Source organism: Equus asinus, chromosome 6 (assembly GCF_041296235.1).
Source record: "Equus asinus isolate D_3611 breed Donkey chromosome 6, EquAss-T2T_v2, whole genome shotgun sequence".
Lineage (NCBI taxonomy): Eukaryota > Metazoa > Chordata > Mammalia > Perissodactyla > Equidae > Equus > Equus asinus.
In genome coordinates, this window is record NC_091795.1 from 56,070,179 (window position 1) to 56,092,441 (window position 22,263).

The 22,263-nt window shown below is 33.2% G+C and overlaps 1 protein-coding gene across 16 annotated transcripts in view; it reads left to right on the forward strand.

Annotated features, from left to right (window-relative positions):
* Positions 1-22,263, forward strand: part of CCDC88A (coiled-coil domain containing 88A) — a 123,488-nt gene that overhangs the window by 96,862 nt on the left and 4,363 nt on the right. For 2 of the 16 annotated variants that reach the window (XM_014843014.3, XM_044772456.2), the window contains exons 23-33: positions 1,052-1,197; positions 4,979-5,071; positions 5,199-5,413; positions 8,751-8,834; positions 9,823-10,023; positions 10,618-10,689; positions 11,671-11,751; positions 13,600-13,868; positions 14,063-14,525; positions 18,097-18,196; positions 18,728-22,018. In XM_014843014.3, coding sequence (XP_014698500.1) covers positions 1,052-1,197; positions 4,979-5,071; positions 5,199-5,413; positions 8,751-8,834; positions 9,823-10,023; positions 10,618-10,689; positions 11,671-11,751; positions 13,600-13,868; positions 14,063-14,525; positions 18,097-18,161 — 1,689 coding nt within the window. In that variant the 3' untranslated portion in view covers positions 18,162-18,196; positions 18,728-22,018. Of the gene's footprint in view, positions 1-1,051; positions 1,198-4,978; positions 5,072-5,198; positions 5,414-8,750; positions 8,835-9,822; positions 10,024-10,617; positions 10,690-11,223; positions 11,417-11,670; positions 11,752-13,599; positions 13,869-14,062; positions 16,309-18,096; positions 18,197-18,727; positions 22,019-22,263 lie in introns of those variants that run through there. The other 14 variants (XM_014843009.3, XM_070512080.1, XM_044772457.2 and 11 more) reach the window with 13 other exon arrangements.

Genomic DNA, 22,263 nt, shown 5'->3' on the forward strand with positions numbered 1-22,263 from the left:
GAATCTGCCACATATGTTACATTTCAGTTTAATATATAGATAAATAAAACAAACATAGCACAATATTGACAGTAGTTACATCTAGATGGCTGTATATGGGTATTCACAGTATTATACTATCTGCTTTTCTATGTACCTTTTGAGAATTTTCAAAATGTTTGTTTCCCCTTTTTTTGGAGGCAGGCTTATTCTTGACTTTTTATTTTAATGCAGATCTCTGGGCTCTACTTCAGACCTGCTGAATTTGAATGCTAGGACCCAGAAATCTACATTTAAAAATATATTCTACAAGTGATGCTAAATTTTGAAAATGACTACTTTGGGCTTTCTGACTTGTACTCAAGCCTCTGGCCTAACTAAGGCATATTTCCAATTTCTACTAACCTCAGAGAAAAAGCAGTCCACTGCTGCTGGTAGCCCAGTAATATCAGCTAGTAATACCAACCATTGATACGGTTACCTGACTCCCTTAATCAAGCCACAAAAACTATATACAAACTTTTAAGGTTCCTTGGAAACAGTAGTTGGGGGAAGAATGAGGTATATTAAGTACCTACTGTGTGCCATAGGCATGACACGAGGTCCTTTATTTACATATATTATTTAATCCTTGCAACAGTCTTGGGTGGGGGGTGTGGGGGTTACTATCCTCATTTTATAGATGAGGTCATTGATCCTCAGAGAATTAACTAACTTGTCCAGCATTTCATAGCTACTTAAACAGAAGGCCGGAGATTTGAATCTAACTTTCAGACTGTAAGTTAAATAGTTTTGAAGAAAGCAGTGTTTGGGGCACTAGATAATTTATTATATGTTAAATCCAGTGTTTATGAGAATCAAGAAAATATGTATGAACAGCACATAACCCTGTGCTGTAGCTGTCATTATTACTAAAATAATCACTCATATTCTAATCAAAGTTCAACCATCTACTTATTCAAATAGCAGAAGACTTAAGTCTTTGTGAAGTACTTCATATTTTTCAGATGTTTTGGATTATTTATGTTAAATGTAAATGTTGATATTTAAAAAAAAGTTTGTGTTTAAACAGTTGCTAAGCCAACTTAAAGGAAATTTAGAAGAAGAAAATCGGCATCTACTAGATCAAATTCAGACATTAATGCTACAGAACAGAACACTATTGGAGCAGAATATGGAAAGCAAGGATCTTTTTCATGTTGAACAAAGACAATACATGTAGGTACCAAATAATTTTGCACTCTGAAATATTACTCATGATTTTATCATTGCCATACTTGGTGGCAGAGAATACTCAATGCTAATTTTTCTTGCTTTTTACCATTATTATTTCAACATATATTTTTTGAATGCTTATGTTCCAGGAACTATGCTAATAACCAGAAATATTAACATGAAAACACATGGGTCCTGCACTTAAGAAAAAAGTAATATAAAGTGAGAAATATAAATAATTCCTATAATGAAGGTATGTGTAGGAAGCCGTAGAAATATAGCACATATAGGAGAAGGAGTACCTTAGTCTGGGAGAGGCAAGGTGGACTTTCCAAAGATGATTGCTTGAGCTGAGACTTAAAGATTCAATAGGAGTTCACCTGAGGAAACATACCAGGCCAAGAGAGCAGCAAACACAAAAACATGGCGGTGTGATGAAAGTGTGTTATGGCATAGGATCTAAAGATTAATTCTTCATGCTGGAGCAAAATTGAGGAAGGAGGAGCAGCAGAGAACTGACTAAATCCTCAGGAGCCACTTCACAAAGGGTTTTCTATGCCATAAAAGGAGTTGCTGAAATATTTGAGCAGGGGAGTAATATGATTGGATTTACATTTTTTTTTAAAGCCACTAATGACATTTTAGAGGATGGATTGGAGGTTCTGAAAACAGAGACAAGGATTACATTTTAAGAAGGCAGTTAGAGTAATTTAGCAGAAATAATTCACAAGCAGTGGCAGTTGAGACCATACACAAGAAAGATGTGTGAGAGAGAATTGACCGGGCTTAAAATTATTGGTAAATTGTGTCTCTGTTGAGAGTGGAGGAATCTGGTAAAAATCAAGCATTTGGGCCTAGACTGCTCGGTGGGTAGTCTTTGTATTACACCATGGATTCACCTTTACTAAATTATTCTCTTTCCTTTGTTCCCTAAATGACAAGCACCATAGTATAACAGAAATGGCACAGATGTTGAAATCAGACAGCTCCTAATTCAAATTCAAATTCTTCCAGTCACTTTCTATGTGACCCTAGACAAGTTATTTCATTTCTTTGATCACTGGTTTCTTTTTCTCTAAGATAGAGATATAATACCTGCTCCCAGGATTATCCTAAGGATTAAATGAAATAACATGTCTGTGCCTTTCAGACATGATGTACATGATGGTGAGCACATATGAAACCAGGATACATCATACATTTTTGAAGCATCAATTTTAATATAAAATTTGGGGCAAGGAACAGTTTTATATTAATACACAGGGATATCATGGAGCAAAAGGCAGAGTTTTCATGAACTTTTAAGATAAATGCAAACTTCAAAGAAATTTTACATTTGCGCTGGCCACTTTGGACTGCACCTTCAGTCCTTTCAGGAGTATGTATGCCTTTACTCTCTGCTTTAAGAGGTATTTTAGCGTAAGAAGCAGTGAGTGTATGTAAAGCTGTTGGCATTTGAAGTTCCTTTCCCTTAAGCAGAGGCATTATTACCCAAAGCTTTATCTTAAATTCTGATCCTTGGTGAATACTCCATTTCCAAGGTTTCCGTGATTGTATCTATATAGTTGACTTACAAATATTAGTGTCTATTCTGACTTTTTGAATTTAAATTAAAAATATCCATCTTACATGTCACACATTTCTAGCTGAATGCTTCTGTCACATGGTCCTAACAAGAGTGACAGTGAACAGCTAGGACTGAGAATTTGGAGGTTCCTCATATATTTCAACAGGTAAAAAGAGAAAAGAATTGGGAGGTATAGGTCATCTGCTATTGGCACTGTGGTATAAGTGTTGACAACGTCTGTTCACAAAGTATCTTCTTCCATAGAATCTCTCAAGTCAGTTCCTTGTAGTTCCCACTACCCTAATTCAGTCTTAATAGACTACCCCATTACCGTCCTGAATGCCTTCTTTACCTCCATACTTTCTGATATATCCTGTTCCATCACTCAGTTAAGGTACCTAAAGCAAAGTTTGCATAAAGTCACTTTGTAATGAAACCTCCAATACTTCTGATTTCCTATTGGACAAAATCTAAACCTGAAACTCCCCTCACTTCTTCCCCTCAGCTGAACTGCTTAATTTAGCATTCTTATCTTTCCTTTTCTGTCTATCTAATATGGCTTTTTTCTTCATTAGGCTTTCTTTTCTTCATTAGGCTTTCATCCGAGAGGGAAATATTTTCCCTTTTATAAGTTCCTATTGTACTTCCACAGTAATTTTATTTTGACATCACTACTGCCTCGAATTATAATAGTCATTTATATATATCTTCTTTCTCCTACTATATATATATTTTTAAAGATTTTATTTTTCCTTTTTGTCCCAAAGCCTCCGGGTACATAGTTGTGTATTTTTAGTTGTGGGTCCTTCTAGTTGTGGCATGTGGGATGCTGTCTCAGCATTGCTTGATGAGCCGTGCCATGTCCGCGCCCAAGATTCGAACTGGCGAAACCCCGGCAGAGCGCGTGAACTTAACCACTTGGCCATGGGGCTGGCCCCTCTCCTACTATATTATAAGCAAAGCTAGGCTACTTATTATTCATCTTTATATACACCTCATGCCTTCCTCATTGTAAATAATCACTAAATGTCTGTTGAGTAAGTATTCTTTGGCATTACATTTTTTTAGAGAGATCATTTTACTTTGGTCTGTGATCTTTGATGTTTCCTATATAACATATGCAATGATGCACCACATAATGCCATTTTGGTCAACAACAGACTGCATATACAACAATGGTCCTGGAAGATTATACCATATAGCCTAAGTGTGTAGTAGGCTATACCATCTAGGTTTGTGTAAGTGCACTCTATGATGTTTGCACAACATTGAAATCACCTAATGAGGCATATTTCAGAATGTGTCCCCATAGTTAAGCGATAAATGACTGTAATACCAAGAACATAAAAATGAGACTAAGATGTGGTGAAACTAGTATATTCATGCATTGCTGGAGGCAGGAAATAATTCTCTACTAGTAAATTAAGCCTAAATAATTCTGCCATAAAGGAAAAAATTTGGTTGCATCAAGATGTGGTTGCAAGATTGTTTATTATACTTGTAATTGTAAACTATCCAATATTTTATTTTATTTTATTTTTTGGTGAGGAAGATTGGCCTTGAGCTAACATCTGTTGCCAATCTTTCTCTTCTTTTTGCTTGAAGAAGAGTGGCCCTGAGTTAACATCTGTACTGATCTTCCTCTATTTTGTATGTGGGGTGCCACCATCGCATGGCTTGATGAATGGTATGGGTCTGTGCCCGGGATCCAAACCCATGAACCCTGGGCCACGGAAGCGGAGCACACTGAACTTAACCTCTGTGCCACCAGGAAGGCCCCCAACATGTTAATTTTTGCCTATATAAATCATAATAAATTACCCTTCATTCCAAAATTGATTTGCAATACTAAAGATCCAAAAATAGGAGAAAAGTCAATGTTGATATAATGTTTAATCTCTGTAAAAAGATGTTCAGAAAATTCCTTTGTCTTGATGAGATTATACTATGGAAAATTTTCTTCAAATAAATCCTGTTGAAAAATTAAAACTTTAAATCCTATATACTTTTATTTAAGTAAGTGGTAAATTTAAAGAAAAGAAGAAACTTAGAAACCTAATAATTGTTACTAACCTAATAAATTCTTAGTTGTCAACTATGATATCTGGATTTGTTTATGTTTTGGGGAGAACTTAGATCATAGTCACAAAATAATTTAGTATCATTCATAACTGTACAAAATATGTATGTCCTAAAACATAATTTTTATTCTTATAGTGATAAGTTAAATGAATTAAGACGACAAAAGGAGAAATTAGAAGAGAAAATTATGGATCAATATAAATTTTATGACCCATCTCCTCCTAGAAGGTACTATTAACCAAATTTTATTCATTTTTATTTTGAAAAAGGAAAGTTATATTAAGACTTCTAATTTTGTGAAGAATGTGTATGTTGAATTTTACACTGATAAGAATTTTTTAAATTATTCTATTAGGAGAGGCAACTGGATTACTCTAAAAATGAGAAAATTGATAAAGTCTAAGAAAGATATTAATCGGGAACGTCAGAAATCTCTAACATTAACACCTACCCGCTCAGACTCCAGTGAAGGATTTCTTCAACTCCCCCATCAAGATAGTCAAGATAGTTCTTCAGTAGGTTCAAACTCTTTAGAAGATGGCCAAACTCTGGGAACCAAGAAAAGCAGCAGTGAGTGCTTAAACTCTTTAAACGTGTGATCTCTAGTTTGATTTAGAATCCTTTCTAAAGATTTGTTTTAAATAACTTCAACTGTCCTTTGGGGTAATAGTCTGATGAATGCAGCTCTTAATAACTCCATATGATTATAAAATTCATTGCATCCTGTGGTAATGCATAATCATCTGATTTTCTGTATTATGTGTTTAGAGATATACCATACACAGAGATATCATAACTTGGCCAGGGAGATAAAACAGTGCAGAAGCACCATTGAAATAAGAGCCAGAATACCTCTGCCACTTGCTAGTTCTGTTAATATGAGCAAGCCTTTTACCTTTATATCATACTTCACAGGGTGATTATGAGGAGCAAGTGAGAAATATTTATAAGAGCTCATTTTCATAATTATTTATAACTAAATAGTATAATAAGGCATTTTATAATGAGGTTTTATATTTATATACTTCGATGGTGTCAAATTGGAGCAAAGTTACATTGGGAGGAAGCAAAGATAAATAGGTGTGAATTTGAGAGAATGTTATTCAACAAATTAGGAATAATTGAACATTATGAAAATTATTGAGGGATTGCTTGGTAAAGGATCAATTAAAACAAAATAGATGTGAAGATATAAGTTTGTGTATAAACTTGTGATTTAACTTTTAAATTACAGATATGGAGGTACACATAATAACATGCCCTATACAGTTCATAATCTCTTTATTTCATTATTAGTGTGCTTAGCTAAACAAGAGCAAAGTAAAAGCCTAAAGAAGTGAATTTTGAGACAAAGAATTCAATGCTATGTCCTTTGAAGCTGTCTAAGAAGTTGACTGCTATCAATGTTCTTATAAAATTTATAAATAGGATACTTTGAATCCATTCACACTATCACCAAAGTCACTAAATTTAAAAATATACATTTATAAATTTACATATTTATATAAATATATATTATGTGTATTATATATATATACATATTTCATTACTATTCTTTTGAAGTAAATTTCAAAAATGGCTACTGCTTCCACCACGGTTAGACTCTCCATATGGGCACCTCAAAACACTCAGAAAACTATAGGCAGTGTTTTGGCCTCAGGAGAATTATCTTTGAAAAGACAATATTTTAGGGCATAGGGGATTAGACATTCATTACAGGGTATATTTCAGAATGCAATATATATGCATATCTATTTCAGAATATGCAATTATTCTAAAAACTGGGATCCATAAGCAACAAAATACATCATGCACACACATATGTACATATACATATGGGGGATGTGTGTGTGTATACATAAGTCTCAAGAAAGTGGTTTAATTCTGTATCCCCACATAATATTTTTGTTACCTGGGTCTTTTGCTGTCTAGTCATGTCAGCCAAATCTAAATGAAACCTCTGAGCATTGTTATAGAAATCATCAAGTTTTCTTTAAAAAGATGCCAGATAATTCAATTTTATCTGCTACTTTTAGACGTAAAATATCTGACATCTTAATAAATGAGAAATGGTAATGAGTATACTTAATTTTTTTAATTAAAGGAAGATATTTCAATTCAAATATTAGAACATACACAAGAGAGGCATGACAAGTCTTTTTTAAGGTCATCTTGTTTGTTTTAAATATAAATCTGACATTCATACTCTGCTGAAACATCTAGAATAAAAATCAGAAGTAATATTCTCTTTTCCTGCAGTTGTTCACTTTTAGAATTTTTTAAATAAACACAAAACCCAACAATGCTAACGTTCCCTTAATTTCAGTACAGTTTGGGAAAAAAACATTGTGTATCTACAAACTAATTGCTATAAGAAGGATCATATTCCTTCACTGGCAAATTTAAGATTCCTTTTATCCTCTCCATTTTGGAAGAGTGTCTGTCAGTAAAGCAGTCTTTGGAAAACAGTTGAAAACAGAAAAAGTATCTAAACAAGACAACGTGTGCATGCTGCAACCACTCAGCTTTGTTTTAGCTAAGTGTCCATTTTTACATTGCTTTCAGTTCGTTTCTTTTTAATCATTGAAAACAGCTGTGTTTACCAACCTAGAAAAGAAATAGGTCAAATTAAAAGCTAAAATGAATTGTGACTATTCCTAATAGCAATCAAATAAGTTAAAAAGCTGTACGTCCACTGCCTTCTCCTTAATGAATGATACTTGTCAGTTTGCCAAAAAAAAAAAAGCTTTGCTTATTTACAAGATGATGGCAAACTCTGAAAGAGAGCGTAGTTAAGGCTGTGTACAATATGCTTTTAAATCTTTATGCAGGTTGTTTCACTAGCTGCTAAATTGCAGTTCCAGAAAGGTGTAACAATTTTTTATATTCAAATCTTATTAAAATATAGCTTAAAGATGTTAGTTACTCTAGTGAACAAACGTTTTATTTTTATGCTAATGACTCCTACTGTAGTTATAACCCCAATTTTCATTCACAGATTTTTTTTGCACAGTGCAACCTTTGATTTTTTTTAATAAACTCACCCCAAAAGCCCTTCAAAATATCTAAAAATGTTATACACACATATTTTTCTGTCATTTTTGCTTGCTTTAGAATGCCTCATCAGAGCTTCATGCGAGCACTTCCTATTACTGTCAAAATACTTTTTTTTCTTTTTCCCCGCCAGCCTTTGCAATATGAAATTAATATTATTGCTCATGTCATCTTCTGAAAGACTTTTCTCAAAAGAGTGTATAATTCCATGGTACTGCTAAATAATTCACCAGAATTCAGTTTAAACCAAGAAGTAATTTCCTATTTTCTTTATTAAAGATTATGAAAATAATGAAAGTTTTAAAAGTTTCTCTAGATTGTTTTAAACATCTCCTGGGCACCCTAGTTTTTGTTGATGTATATTTCTAAAATGCTCTTGTAGGATATACATTTTCCTACAGTATTTTTTTCTGAAATAGAGCCTTATAATTTAAAACGTTAAAGAAAATAAAGGATTGAAAAACCTTGTACATTTTCATGATGTATACTCTGAGACCCAGCAATAGCCCTAATCTTAAAGGTATACCTTTACTACTTAACTAGGAAAATGGTTCCTTCCAGAAGTAATTCTAATCAGTTCTGTGTTTATAGGACTTTAGCCAGTCCAAGCTTTCAAAGTATATGTTCCTCATCATTGTCTTCAGTGCTTTTTCAAGTATTTTAAAGTATCAAAGTACATATTTCATATTTCATTATCACTCAGCAGCACGAGAATAGCTTTAGTATAGCATACATAGCTGAAACTCAGACATTCATTTCTGTCCTTAATTTCAACATTTAACTCCCATCTGTTCTTCTCCCTTTTTTCTTTCATTTTTCTGTTTCTGTTTTTCCTCATGCTCTGACATTAAAGTGGTTGCACTGAAAAGACTGCCCTTTTTGAGGAACAGACCGAAGGATAAAGACAAAATGAAGGCCTGCTACCGTCGTTCCATGTGTAAGACTTTATGACAGTTCAGCTTCTTTCAAATGACTCCACTGGCTTCCATTACTAATTTTTTACTAACCTTTCTCTGGACTGTTTTTCTTATTTTGAAAAGTGCAGTCTTCCTCTAATACAAGGAGCTGGAAGAATATTTTTTTCAAAACTGGCACTGAATTTGCATTATATGTATGTTCACTGATACATATACATGCATATGTTTAGTCATACATGTAATATACTTGTAAATTTCCAGTGCTTTCTAAAAGTTGGCAGAAACAAAACCTTTAATTTTATATGCCATAGAGATTTTTTTCCCCAAAGAAATTTACTTAAAGAAAATATAATAAAACCTTTAGCATTAGGAATTTATTTCCTTAATGAAGTAGATTAAATAAATAAATAAAATGGCCTGTAATCTTTGAAAATGTTTGTCATTCTTTATATAATAATACTCTGGTTTTCGTTTTTTTTGAGTGGAATGGGTATTACATAATCACATTAAATGTCTGTCACTTTGGATATCATCTCTTTTAGGTTTTTATTGAATGGTATGCTTATTTGAGTCATAAAATGAATAATTTCTTCAGTAACCTGCTCTGACCAAGGACTCGTCATTTTCAATAATGATGCTGTATAAGAACTGCTCTCCATCTTCCCTTTATTCATTCCATTTTTGTCACCACAAAACAACATTATGAAGGCTTGTAATTATATTGTACATGACTGCACAAAAGCATGGCAGTTGTACAGAGTAAAATCCTTTACCTAATTTTAAAGGGGGTGGAGGTGAGATAAAAATATTTACAGAAATTTATCAGCCTTTGGCCTACTCATTTCATTCAGCTGAATGCATGTCATACTTCAAGTGACCACGTGGTTATAGTTTTTGATATTCATTGCATTAGTCCATAGACAAAAACCAGATCATTTATAATACAAAATACAAATAAGAGCAAATACATTAACCATGCTGATTCATTTGCTTTCATTTGCATCCCAGCCATGAATGACCTGGTGCAGTCCATGGTCCTAGCAGGACAGTGGACAGGTAGTACTGAGAATTTGGAGGTTCCTGATGATATTTCAACGGGTAAAAGGAGAAAAGAATTGGGAGCTATGGCCTTCTCTACTACAGCCATCAACTTTTCAACTGTCAACTCTTCTACAGGCTTCAGATCCAAGCAGTTGGTTAATAATAAAGGTATAGGCTATTTGCACTGTGGTGTAACTGTTGGCAACAGGAATTTTAATTTGACTCTCCCACGTGTACTTTTTTGACAGCATCAACCTGAAATAATTATCAAAACAATCTGGATTTGATTTGAGGGAGTTTTCAAATTATTTCAGAAATTTAAAGCATCATATAAATAACTAAAATCTTTCCTAGGCCTTTCATAATAAACGGCTAATGAACTAACAAGAAAAGGAAAAGGAAATCAAGCAAAGAGTGAGAAAAGGAGAGAGTGATAGAAGCTTTTAAAAAACCTAAAAACACTACCACTTCAAACAGAGAAAACCATGTAGAACAACCCAGGCTCTTGTTGCTTTGCAGGGTCACAAGGGAGATTGTTTCATTGCTTCTGGTGTTTTCCCTAAGCGAGTCAAGTCTCATTAGAGCTATTTTGTTTCTTACTCCTAGTTCCAGTTTCTGGTTGAGTCTATGCAATATGTTAAATCAAGATGTATTATACATGATTGAAAAAGAATTTTCATAGTCTATGTAAATAAAATTTTATGATGGGATTTTTTTTGTTGTTAAAAAATATTTTTATATCCATTTTACTATTTTATGTAGATACTACATCCTTTGAAGATATAAGTCCACAAGGTATTAGTGATGATTCTAGTACGGGATCAAGAGTTCATGGTAAGATAATGAACTTTATTTAGAGAGTACATATTACATACAGAATGGGAATGCTAAGACTCTTGCATTGAATTGGTGAATGTGGCCTTGCCAGCAAGCATGTTTTCTCTAACCTGCATCTCCTACCTACCTCTGCCATTTCTTCAAATCTAATACTCCCTTTTGCCCCTTTTAAGGTTATTGCTTCATCTAAATAGTCTCTGTTTTAGTCAAGGTCATTTATAACGTATGTCTGCACAATGCTCAAAGGTAATTTTTTGCCAGTTTGGTATAAAGTTAAAGCTATGAGAGAGACATTTTACCATTGATTTAAAAAACATTTACTTTGGTAAAGGATGAACTCTAAGAAACTACATTTTCTATAATGTTGAGCACTTCACATTTTTGAATTTCTATCTAGAAAATCCTGTCTTACCAAACTAAATTATTAACAATAAATGGATAACATGTTAAAGGAATGTCATATGTAAGCAAGATTTTAGGAAGTAGGACAGGACCGCATTAACTGTGCAATTGTTTCCCTTGTACGGATAGGAATACAGGACATTAACTGTGCAGATGCTCATATTTCTCCTGTCCATGGCATCTCTGCAATGTGCAGGGTTCCTTGTCTGATCTGTTGTAAGTGACCTCACTAGCACTTTTTTCCAGGGTGGAGGGGAGTGGGGGGGGGATGTCATTCTATTCAGCTAAAATAGACCTAGTATCCATCTAGAAATCGCTTCCAAATCTAAATATGCACTTTATCTTCTTTTCTTTAAATCTCAACTATTGTTTCAGAAGTGTCTTGTTCTGAAGTGTCTAACTGACTATCTAGAAATGCCTTTGCTCTCGGATCCATAAGATTCAACTTTCTGTGGGCATGCTCAGCCTGTGAAAGTATGCATGAGTGCTTCCTCAAAGCATTCTGTGATCAGAATGTAAAGTTCAGTGTCATCAACTGGAAGTTTTATCACGCTGTCTCCTGATTTTTTCATTTAGCTTCGAGACCAGCCAGCCTTGATAGTGGCAGAACATCCACTAGCAATAGCAATAATAATGCTTCAATCCATGAAGTAAAAGGTATGCTGTAGGTAAATTTATTAATTGCTCCATCCATTTCCAGATTTAGAAGTGGGAAACTGATGAAGTTTCTGGGGTAAAGTATGAAATCCAAATCATATACATTTGGAACATGGTTCCTTAGAACATTTTGTACTTTTCACATTGTAATACAAATGTATTTCAATGTATACAAATGTAAAAACAGGAGCAGTTATTTTGATTTCCATTTTTCATCTTCACAGATAACATTTTTATTTTAATCTTTATACTTCAAAAATATCTGTAGGTCCTTTTTTTACATATGTTTTGTCTTTGTCGTGAAAATGGTTGTCCTTAATTTTCTCATAATGCATGTACATTGAACTCACATTACAGAAAGTGTTTTGAAATACTTCTAGCTTAATTTATCCATGAAATAAAGGGAAATTTTTTTTAATTTGAAAAGACAAGTGTGTATGTAACAAGAGCCAAATGGATGCATATAGCTCATATAAAGAATTATTTCAAGATATTTTTTCCTTAATTTTTTAATATACATTCCAAGGTGAGGTTTTTATGTAAATGTCTGGAAGCCTTCACTACTACCTTTTTTTCTTAAAGATATACTGCCTATTCAGATTCTGGAATTGTTTAATAGATTATAAAAGTTGGTTAAAGTAGTTATTCTCTATACTCCAGGATTGTCCAATTATAGTAAATGCATTTGTTCAGTTGCTTTTTGTATTATAAAATCATTTTGTTTCAGTTGTAATTTTATTTTATCATTAATGCTATGACTTTGTTGCAGTGATCTGAAAAATCTGATTTCAAGGAGGAATTTTTTTTCATTTTTGTAATCGTGTTCTTATATCTAGTAGAAAAATGTCTGAAAATAAGAAGTGTTTCTCTTCTGATTTGAAAATTTAAGAAAATCTTATTTCTATAAAATGTTACATAACTTGAGCCAGATTCTTTCATGACCCACTTTACTCTCTGTGATTAAGAAATCGTGGAAAGTGGCATTTTTTGTCTCAATATATCTATATTATATATCTAATGTATCTATACAGTTTGGTATTGATCAAAATGAATCAGCACTCTTAAGGAATAGCATAAACCTTAGGGAACTTTCTTTCAGAACTAGTAATTTGCATTCTATACAGTTGCTCAACCTCAGTGAATCTTTTAAGGTTATGTGGCCACCATACCAACAGTGGAAAGCAGGAACAATCAGATGATTTAGACATTAAATAAAGAATAAAATACTATATATTTGATTTTATATCTTTACTGGAATTTTCTAAGTAATTACACGTCTCCATTTGACTTTCCTTTATATGCCTGCTATTTAAATAAAAATGTTTTTCTCTAAGGTTATTCATTTAGGATGAACAGAGAAGCCTTCAAGTAAGGAATAAAGACTTCATTAGAAAGGCAAAGAATTAGAATTTTTAGCATTTAAAACAGTTTTTGGTTTTAACATTCTGAAATAATTTAAAATTCATTTAATCATATTTTGTTCTAAATTGTGAGATGTTTTATAATTATTTGAACCTAAATTTTTAAAAATGTATTATTCATTTAATTACTCATCAAATGTATTGTGTGCCTGCTTTGTATGTTTAGGCTCTAGGTATGGTGATGAAAGCCAAATCTTTGCCTTTGCGGAGCTTATAATATCTGTCAATTTCACAAAAATGAGAAAGCAGGCTATGGTAGACTATTGTTAGACTGATGAAAGATTAACATGGTTTACTAAGCCTTTCTAAATAAAGGTTGTAAGTCAGTTTGGCTATTCATAGGAATCCAGTCAACAAATGTTATTACTTACATAGTTTTAGTCTCATTTCTATTATTGAACTCTTAACACACCATGTACTCCAAAAGCAGGTGCAGTTAATATCCAAAGCAGGCCACAAAGCCACAGCAGTGGAGAATTTAGCCTGCTTCATGATCATGAGGCTTGGTCCAGCAGTGGTAGCAGCCCAATCCAGTACTTGAAAAGACAGACCAGATCAAGTCCAGTGCTCCAGCACAAAATGCCTGAAACACTAGAGAGTCGAGCACATCACAAGATCAAAACTGGTTCCCCTGGAAGTGAAGTTGTTACTCTACAACAATTTTTGGAAGAAAGCAACAAGCTTACCTCAATACAGGTTAGTTTTATCTGGTGACCTTAATTTAGATGGACACCACAAGTTAAATTACTAAGATTGAACTTCAGAGCGATTTTTTAAGTTAAGGAGTAAAGTTTAGAGATAGTAGTGATTTTATATCATATAGTCTAATATATCAGGAGAGTAAAAGCATGGCTATATTCACTAATCTGTTTTGATAATTTTTTTTACAGATGAAGTCCTCAAGTCAAGAGAATCTTTTAGATGAAGTAATGAAAAGTTTGTCTGTTTCTTCTGACTTTTTGGGAAAAAGCAAACCAGTTAGTTGTGGGCTGGCCAGGTCAGTAAGTGGAAAAACCCCAGGAGACTTCTTTGATAGACGGACAACTAAGCCTGAACAATTTGTGAGACCTGGTCCTCGAAAGACTGAAGATACCTACTTCAGCAGTTCTCCAGGAAAACCTACAGCAGGCACTCAAGGGAAGATAAAATTAGTAAAAGAAACTTCTCTGTCACGACAATCAAAAGACAGTAATCCTTATGCCACTTTACCTCGTGCAAGCAGTGTGATCTCTACTGCTGAAGGAACTACTCGAAGGACAAGCATCCATGATTTTTTGACCAAGGACAGTAGACTGCCTATGTCAGTTGATTCACCACCAGCTACTGCTGATAGCAACATCACTGCAGCATCTAGTGAGTACCGTTTACACCACTGGTCCTCTGAGACACTTCACAGTCCAACACATGCTGTAGGTTATCATGCACAAAATGCTTTAGCTGCAGATAAGCCAGAGTCTCTCTATGCTCAGGCTAGAAACTCAAGAACAGAAAGGTCACGGTTTCAAAACCAAACTTTTGCCACTATTCATGTGTCTGATGATGCATTTGGAATATCAGCTAAAGAGAGCATAGAGTTATTTACTGTGGCTCATCCATCTCAGCCATTTTTATCCCTCAATACAGAATTAGTTAGTAACATAAGCGGGTTACCTCCCAGGCCAGTCACCAGAGTAGCTGACCAGGCTTCTACCTCTTTGGATAAAGCTGCACAGAAAGATAATGAACAGTTTTCTGATAATCAGAACCTTAATAACAATAACCCACAGTCTTCTGTAGATGGCAGTAGTCTTATCACTCCAGCATGCCTCTATCCTGATGACACAGAAGCTGCATTGTTAGTTTCTGAGGATAATCAAACTGTTTGGTATGAATATGGTTGTGTATGATCAAAACTGCACAATATAATACTGATGTCATTTGATATGCACTATGCTGCTCTAATCTGATTTGAAGAGCTGCTGTTGAAAAGTATCATTTGGCTAGGTTTATATTTTTATTTTTATATTATGGCATAGTGTTCATGTATACATAATGGCATGTGTATAAATGTGAATGTGTAACTGCACCAAAGCCTGCATGAATGGAGTGCATTGTACATTTTCTGCATGACTTTAAAAACCTTAGCAATACATGCTCCTCTTTCACATTTCTTGTTGCCTGATATTGTTACTCTGATACCTAGAAGCATGTTAAAATAGTTGCATGCTCTAATTACCAAGAAGGCATTTCCAAGTCATAGTTACTTTGCTGCTTCCAAAAAAGAAGGCTCATTTTCTCCCTCCCTCCCTCTCACTCCATTTTTTTTTCCCCAGAATGTGCACTTCATATTGCACATGTACAGTATTGGTAAGGAAAATATGTAAAAAGATGTCATTTTCTTTTGTCATTTAATTATGCCTTCTGTCCTGCTGTTTTATTTTCATAGAAATAGCTAATAACTCAATTAATACTTTATGTAGAGAATATTAACTACTTCCCATATTTATAAAATTGTTCCGATTTAAAACATTGTTAATACTCATAAATTTAGTGTAATTCTTAAAAAAAAAACCATCAAATTTAAATGTGACTTATACAGTGACTAGGAACATTTGTATTAATTCTGTTTCTTTTCTGCACTTTTCTTTATCTGATAAATATAAGAGCTCAAGTACTATCTTTCTTTCAAGATGACTTTTTTACTTGAAATCAGTTAAGTAGTTTTTCCAGTTCTTTTTTTATATAGAATCAAAGAGAAATAAACCAATTCATGCTCAATGTGTTGGAAATTTGCATTTTTACTTCTGTTCAAAAAGGGTAGCAAGTTTATAAAGTGGTGAAGATTACTTCTAGAATTCCATAATTTATTATTAAATTATATATGTCTGTCCTTAAAACAGAATTTTCTAAAATGAGTACATTGTGATAAAATAAAATGTAAAATTAGGATTTGTAACTATTTAAACAAACAAGTATGTTTTTAATAGAAGATATTTTAGAACTAAGAATAAATACAAACTCTTAGCTGAAAAATAACCATGTAAGATGCAGAAAATATTTGCTAACTCTGACTCCAGTGTCATAAACTTTAAAATTATCTTGCTGTGGTCATAGCACTTTTAAAGCAAAATCAGCTAAACTTAAATCTCTAACTCCCAGAATAAAACAAAAAAAATCCCCAAAAAACCGTATAACCCTGATTCACTTACTTCTAGAGGAGTATATCTTATCCCTGTCTCTCAAGTGTTTTTGCTATTTGCATTCAGCTGAAATATTACTGATAGTAACTCAACCTGGCATCTGGGGAGTGTTTTAAAATGTAACTAAATGGGGAAGAACTTAGTATTTTATACATGTTATATTATTGTTATTAAGTGGGCCAAAGAAAACAGAATCTATAGAGAATCTTTGCTTAATGAAATTTGATCCTCTGTGAATTAAGCCTCCTCTTGTACTTACACAAGGTCATTTCATAGGCTAGGCCCCTTCCATTTATATCTTTGACCATACTTCTTTTCTCATAGCTTGCTACTGCTGAAAATGGTCCTAGTGCAGGTAATCAAATGAACACAGTCAGAAAATTTTCATATTTTTTAGTACTACCTATTTTCTATATGAATACATCAATCTATTTTAATGTCACTTGTTTCACAGTCACTTCTAACATTTTAGATGTTTTTGGTGTCCCTTTTATTTTTTCATAACCTAATAATAAAACTTAATGGTAAATATGGGTGAGATTAGATGGGTGCCATATATGATACAAATGTAATAATTAGTGTTATTTCTTTTCCATATTGAGTCAAAGATTATTTCACAACTATTTCAACTTTTTAGATATTATAAATCTGGCCATACAATTTAAATTTAAAATAGTAAATATTTATGCAAAATACATTGAGAAATCATGTGCTATTAAAAACTGTGTGATTATTTTACAAAATTAGACTTACAGAAAAGAAGTATTTCTAACCCAAACAGCTATAGTTAGATGTATAGCATGTTTTCCAAAAGAACATACACACTGTGCTTGTGAGACAGATACATACCGTGCCCATGTGTCTTGAGGATTGTCTGAGAATACAGGCTAGATCTCCTCCAGAAATTATCATCAACTATGGAGTCATAAAATTCCCCCAAAACACTAGCTTCTAACCTGTGTTTCCTCATAGCACTTGGAATCAAATTTTTAGCACTGGGAAGAACCTTAGAAATCATATAAAGCCAGTGTTTCCCTAACTTTAAACAATCAACATAATACTTTCTATAAATGAAATCTTACAGAGATGCCCCAATTTTTTTTGTTTTTTTTTTTAAGATAAAAATGAAGCAACTCTGACTCGATCGAGTAGCTGCATTTTTTTCCTTTAAGACATCTCTATAAATATCCTCCAGCTTCACAAAGGATTGAGAAACTATTTGGAGATTCAGTACTCTAGTTTTAGACAAAACTGATTAGCTTTCATATTCCTGGCCTAGGTTTCTAGAAATGAGACCCTTATTATTTGTGTGACATTGTAAACGTATGCTGTTGGGCATTGGGTCCCTTCTGACCAAAGCAATTTTAGCTATAACACTGTAAGTAGGTATAGTATTTGCCTATAAAATATGCCTCAGGCCCTGGTTTTCTTAGTAATACAAATATTTCATTGTGGATGTTTCTGCTGCTGCATGCAAGATTATTTTTTACTTTAAAACTGTATATGACCATTTAGTAAATAAACATGGTAAGTAAACCTATCTGACACTTAGAAGGCATATTATTTATAGCTTTTAAAATGTAAAAAGAAGTCTTTAAGTAATGAGATGTCTATCAGATTAACAAATTTCCCAGAGTTGGATTCCTTCTCCTGCCCTGCACATTAACAGCTCTTTAGTTTATCTTCATGAATTGTATTATGGTTTAGCCTTTGATTAAATAACATGAAATGCTTTTCTCCTGCAGATGTGGACAAAGTACAAGAAAGCAGAAATTCAAAAAGCAGGTCTAGGGAGCAACAAAGCTCCTAATTCTGTTACCCACTACATGACATGTGGGCCAAGTGGTGAGTTTCTTGCTTAAAATGTAAATGAGATTAGTCTCATTTATACAGACTAACCGAGTTAAATATAAGAACAAGTGCAATTGCATTAACAGATGTAAATATTGCTTGCTTAATTCATGACTTTCTGTCTTACTTACTAGTAAAGCAAGATTAGTTGATTGCCCTAAGTTTTTGCCTGTCAGTGCAGGAAGCAAACCTTTAAAAATTATTTTTCTTTTTTTTCCTCAATTTAAGTTTGATTTTACTAGTGAATAATATTATAGGAATTCATTTTTTAGCTTGAAGTCCTTTTTTGTGATAGGAATACAACTTTCCCAGAATGTTCTTAATTAATTGAGGAGAATAAATGCCTTTTGTATGAAGAGCCACTCAAAGAAAAATTGTCTCTGACTTTCTGTCATTCTCATTCCTATAGAATACCTGTATCTCGTGCATGCTGTTCTTATATGGCTGCTCTGTATTTTATATCTCTCTTATCTTCAAGCTTTTCTTATATTTTCTTTCTTCTTTCTACCTTCCAACTAAATACAGAGAGAAAAGTGTCCTTCAGTTTCTCAGTATGAAGCCTTTATTTCTGAAGTAACAAGACACCCAACTATAGGAAGCTTTTAAAAAATCTTTAAGGAGACTTTAAACAATCCTTCGTGACTAGAGCAGGCAAGAAATACAAACTTTCATTCCTTCCTTGAATCAAGGAGCACTTCTGGAGTCAACTGCCAAAATTTTTAGAAGGTTTTAGGACTTACTACACATTGTACTGTTAAGATCTACTGCATAAAGGATGTTCTCTCGCTAAGGACCAAATGTTTTAAGGTTTCAAGAAGTTCTCCAAGAACAATCTACTTCTTTCATCATTTGTTTATGAATTTATCCATGTTTGCTTAATGCTTCTGCTAAGTATTAGCCAAAATCTAGCCATTTATATTTAGTTGTGTAAATCTAAATTAAATGCTGTAGTATGTTGTGGAATGTACTATATATCAAGATACAGAGAACATTGTATTGGCATGTCAGAGCCTTATTTGGTTAGCAGGCTGCATGTGTTAGTATTTGTTTTTTGTTTTTTTTTAAGCCAATTATTTTGATGCACTGCAAAAGAAATTCAGTTTATGAATCTGAAGAATCCATAATGAGATAGGAGTTATAAAAAATTTACAGTAATATTAATCTTTCCATATTTCCCATTAAGAAACACTAAGCATTCACACGTGGATCCAAGGAAGTTAGTGTTTTTCTGAGACTTTTTTTAGTAGGGTGGTTTTCCAGCAAATGGCATTCCCAAGATAAAGCTGGTGTTTTAACTCATTTCCCTTCTTTAGTATTGGATTATGTGTGTGTTTGTTTTTTTAACTTGAGAGCTGACTGTTGCTTAAGAAGTTTTCTTATGGCAAAAATAATGTAAATAACTTACTATGATCTGCATTTTGCCAAGAACTCAGTTATTATTATTAAGGTTATCACTTATTAATAAGAATTTTTGTTTTTGTCCTTTATAATATTACATTAAAGTTGGTAACTGTTATTGGTACTTTTGAAATATTTGTATGCATTTGTTACCTTATACATTTGAAAGAAGCACAAAAAAAGTAGATTTAGTTAACCCAGGGAAACATCAATTTTTTTGTAGTTCCAATTTTATATCACAATTTTATTTTCTTATGAAATCAAAAAATGCATTGATACTTATTAATACAAATTCATTATTTAACATAAATATCAGAATAATCTTAAAGTTCTGAAATGAGGAAGATACTGACTTTTTTTATTTTAACAGTATACTTCTTAGGCTCTCATTACCAGCTCTAAAAAATCTTTTTGGAGTTATTCCATAGTGTGTAGTTTATGAACTATGTATTTCATCACTAACCTGGTTGCCATGAGAAATGTGTCTCTCTCTCCCTCCCTCCCTCTCTTCCTCCCTCCTTCTCTCATCCTCCTTTTTTTTGGTAGGCCAGTAGCAGCGTTGTGTTCATAGTCTACTTTTAGAAAGACCATTAATGAAAAGAAGACAGCATGTATAGTTGACCAGAATTGAAATGGAAGTTAGAGAACTTGGACTTAGTTAACTTAATGCCACCATTAACTTAGGTTTTGCCACCAAATAATGCTGTAAAGTTAAATCACTTTTAAACTCTTGGATGAAAGGTGCTATGTAAATGTAAATACAAAGGATTCTTACTAAAATACAAATATTGCACAACAGACATATTTAAAACGTATTCTCTAGGCTTTGAAACATCTCTCCATCATGACTCCCTAGATTCAACTATCAAATTGATAATGGGCATCATGGCAGTCTAGAGACACTTGCATGTAAAAATGTAAATTCATTTTTAGGTGGATAAATTGAAAGTAAATATAGAAATTATGTTTTAGCTAAATACAGTAAGTGGGTAACTTAGATTTATATTAACTAGCATCTAATTTGCACAACTAGGACACAACCCAGGACAATTACTGAAAGTTGAAATTTAATGAGTAGGTGGCCCAGTGAGGGTGAATGCTATCACAGCTTGACCTCTCCAAGACACTAATATCCTAAAATAGAGAAAATGCTTAAGGGCAGCCTATAAAGTACTGAATCTGTAGGCTGACGCTGAGAAAGTGTAGTTCAAGAGACAACCAAGGGACACACTTGAGACTGCAAAAGTATGAACATTCTCAGTCATATTCGTCACCTTTCTCAACCATTTCAAGAAAGAACTAAATAATAACCACATGAATATTTTACTTTCTCCAAAAGATACTGTCAGAAGCAAGCTTAGTAGGAAGTCACTCCTTTCGCTAAGATAAACTACTTCTGCCAAACAAAATAGGGCCAACCAGAAACTAACTGGGGCCATTTTCTGTCTGGGGTCTGACATGCTTTTAGTTATCTGGCTCTATTCTAAAGCAACACCTAAACCCCCAAGGAAATGGAGGAATTCAATTTACAGGGTAATAGCTTCAGCCCAGAGCTCCAATTCACATCTGGCCATGTAGAAATGTTTGGTCCAAGTTTTTGAGCTGGTGGTTACCAAAGAGTTCATGAAACAGGTTTGTATGTAGCACCTTTCATGCAAGGCATGGTAAGAGCCTATTTAAAAATCACTGTGTGTATTACAGAATTGCAGCCACCTCACAAATGAAGTATGACAGCTTGTACTGTCTTAAGAGTTTATGTCAGGAAGTGAAAGATACTGTACCAAATCTGGAATTACAATGAGGAGTAGTAATGTACCCTAAATGACTTTTGTATTTTAAGTTACATTTTATGAGAAAAGTGAATTTTTGTCTTTTTATTTTCCACTACACTTAGTCCTGAGATGTATTTTTTTCTTCAAGCCTTGAATGAATACAAAAGGAGCCCATTTTATAATATAAACCTTGATGTACATGTTGAGATATTTGGACAACAATGAAAATGCCTTAAAAGGAATGCTTATGGATAAAGTTGCACTTCTAACACCCTTTAACAAACCTGATTTTAAATTGTCTTTTTCTTTTCTACTAAGGGTTCTCTTTTTCAATGTTTGCCATTGTACTTATAACTGTTATTAAATATGAAATCAAATAATATAAAAGCTGTAACATTTCCTTTAAAAGCAATGCTACTGAGGAATTTGGAGTTGAATGGCAAAATGTTTATTACTTGGCAATACTTAACATCAGCCACAGAAATCCAGGTTATAACAAAAGAGACACCATTGTTTGGTTGATTTGTCTTCTTTAAAACATTCGTATTTTTCACTTTATTTCTCCTTAAAAAAAAGTTGTTTGTTTAACATTCACTTATCAAACTGATATAAAAAGAAATAAAGCAAAGAGGTGTTTTTATAACAAGTAGTAATTATTTTAAAATTCTAATATACAATTTCAGCCAAGTGTTATTCCTTTTCCTTTGCCCTGGAAAACCTATTATCAGACATAACCCAACCCATAACCTTGTTTTAGATGATTCTGTCCTAATCATTTTAGGGTTAGTATTAGAGGTTTTGGGAGAAAGAAAAGAGAGTCTATCGGTTCTGTCAATTCCCAGATAGGTTTAAATACAATAATAGATTGTACAATCAATCTCTTTCACTTTC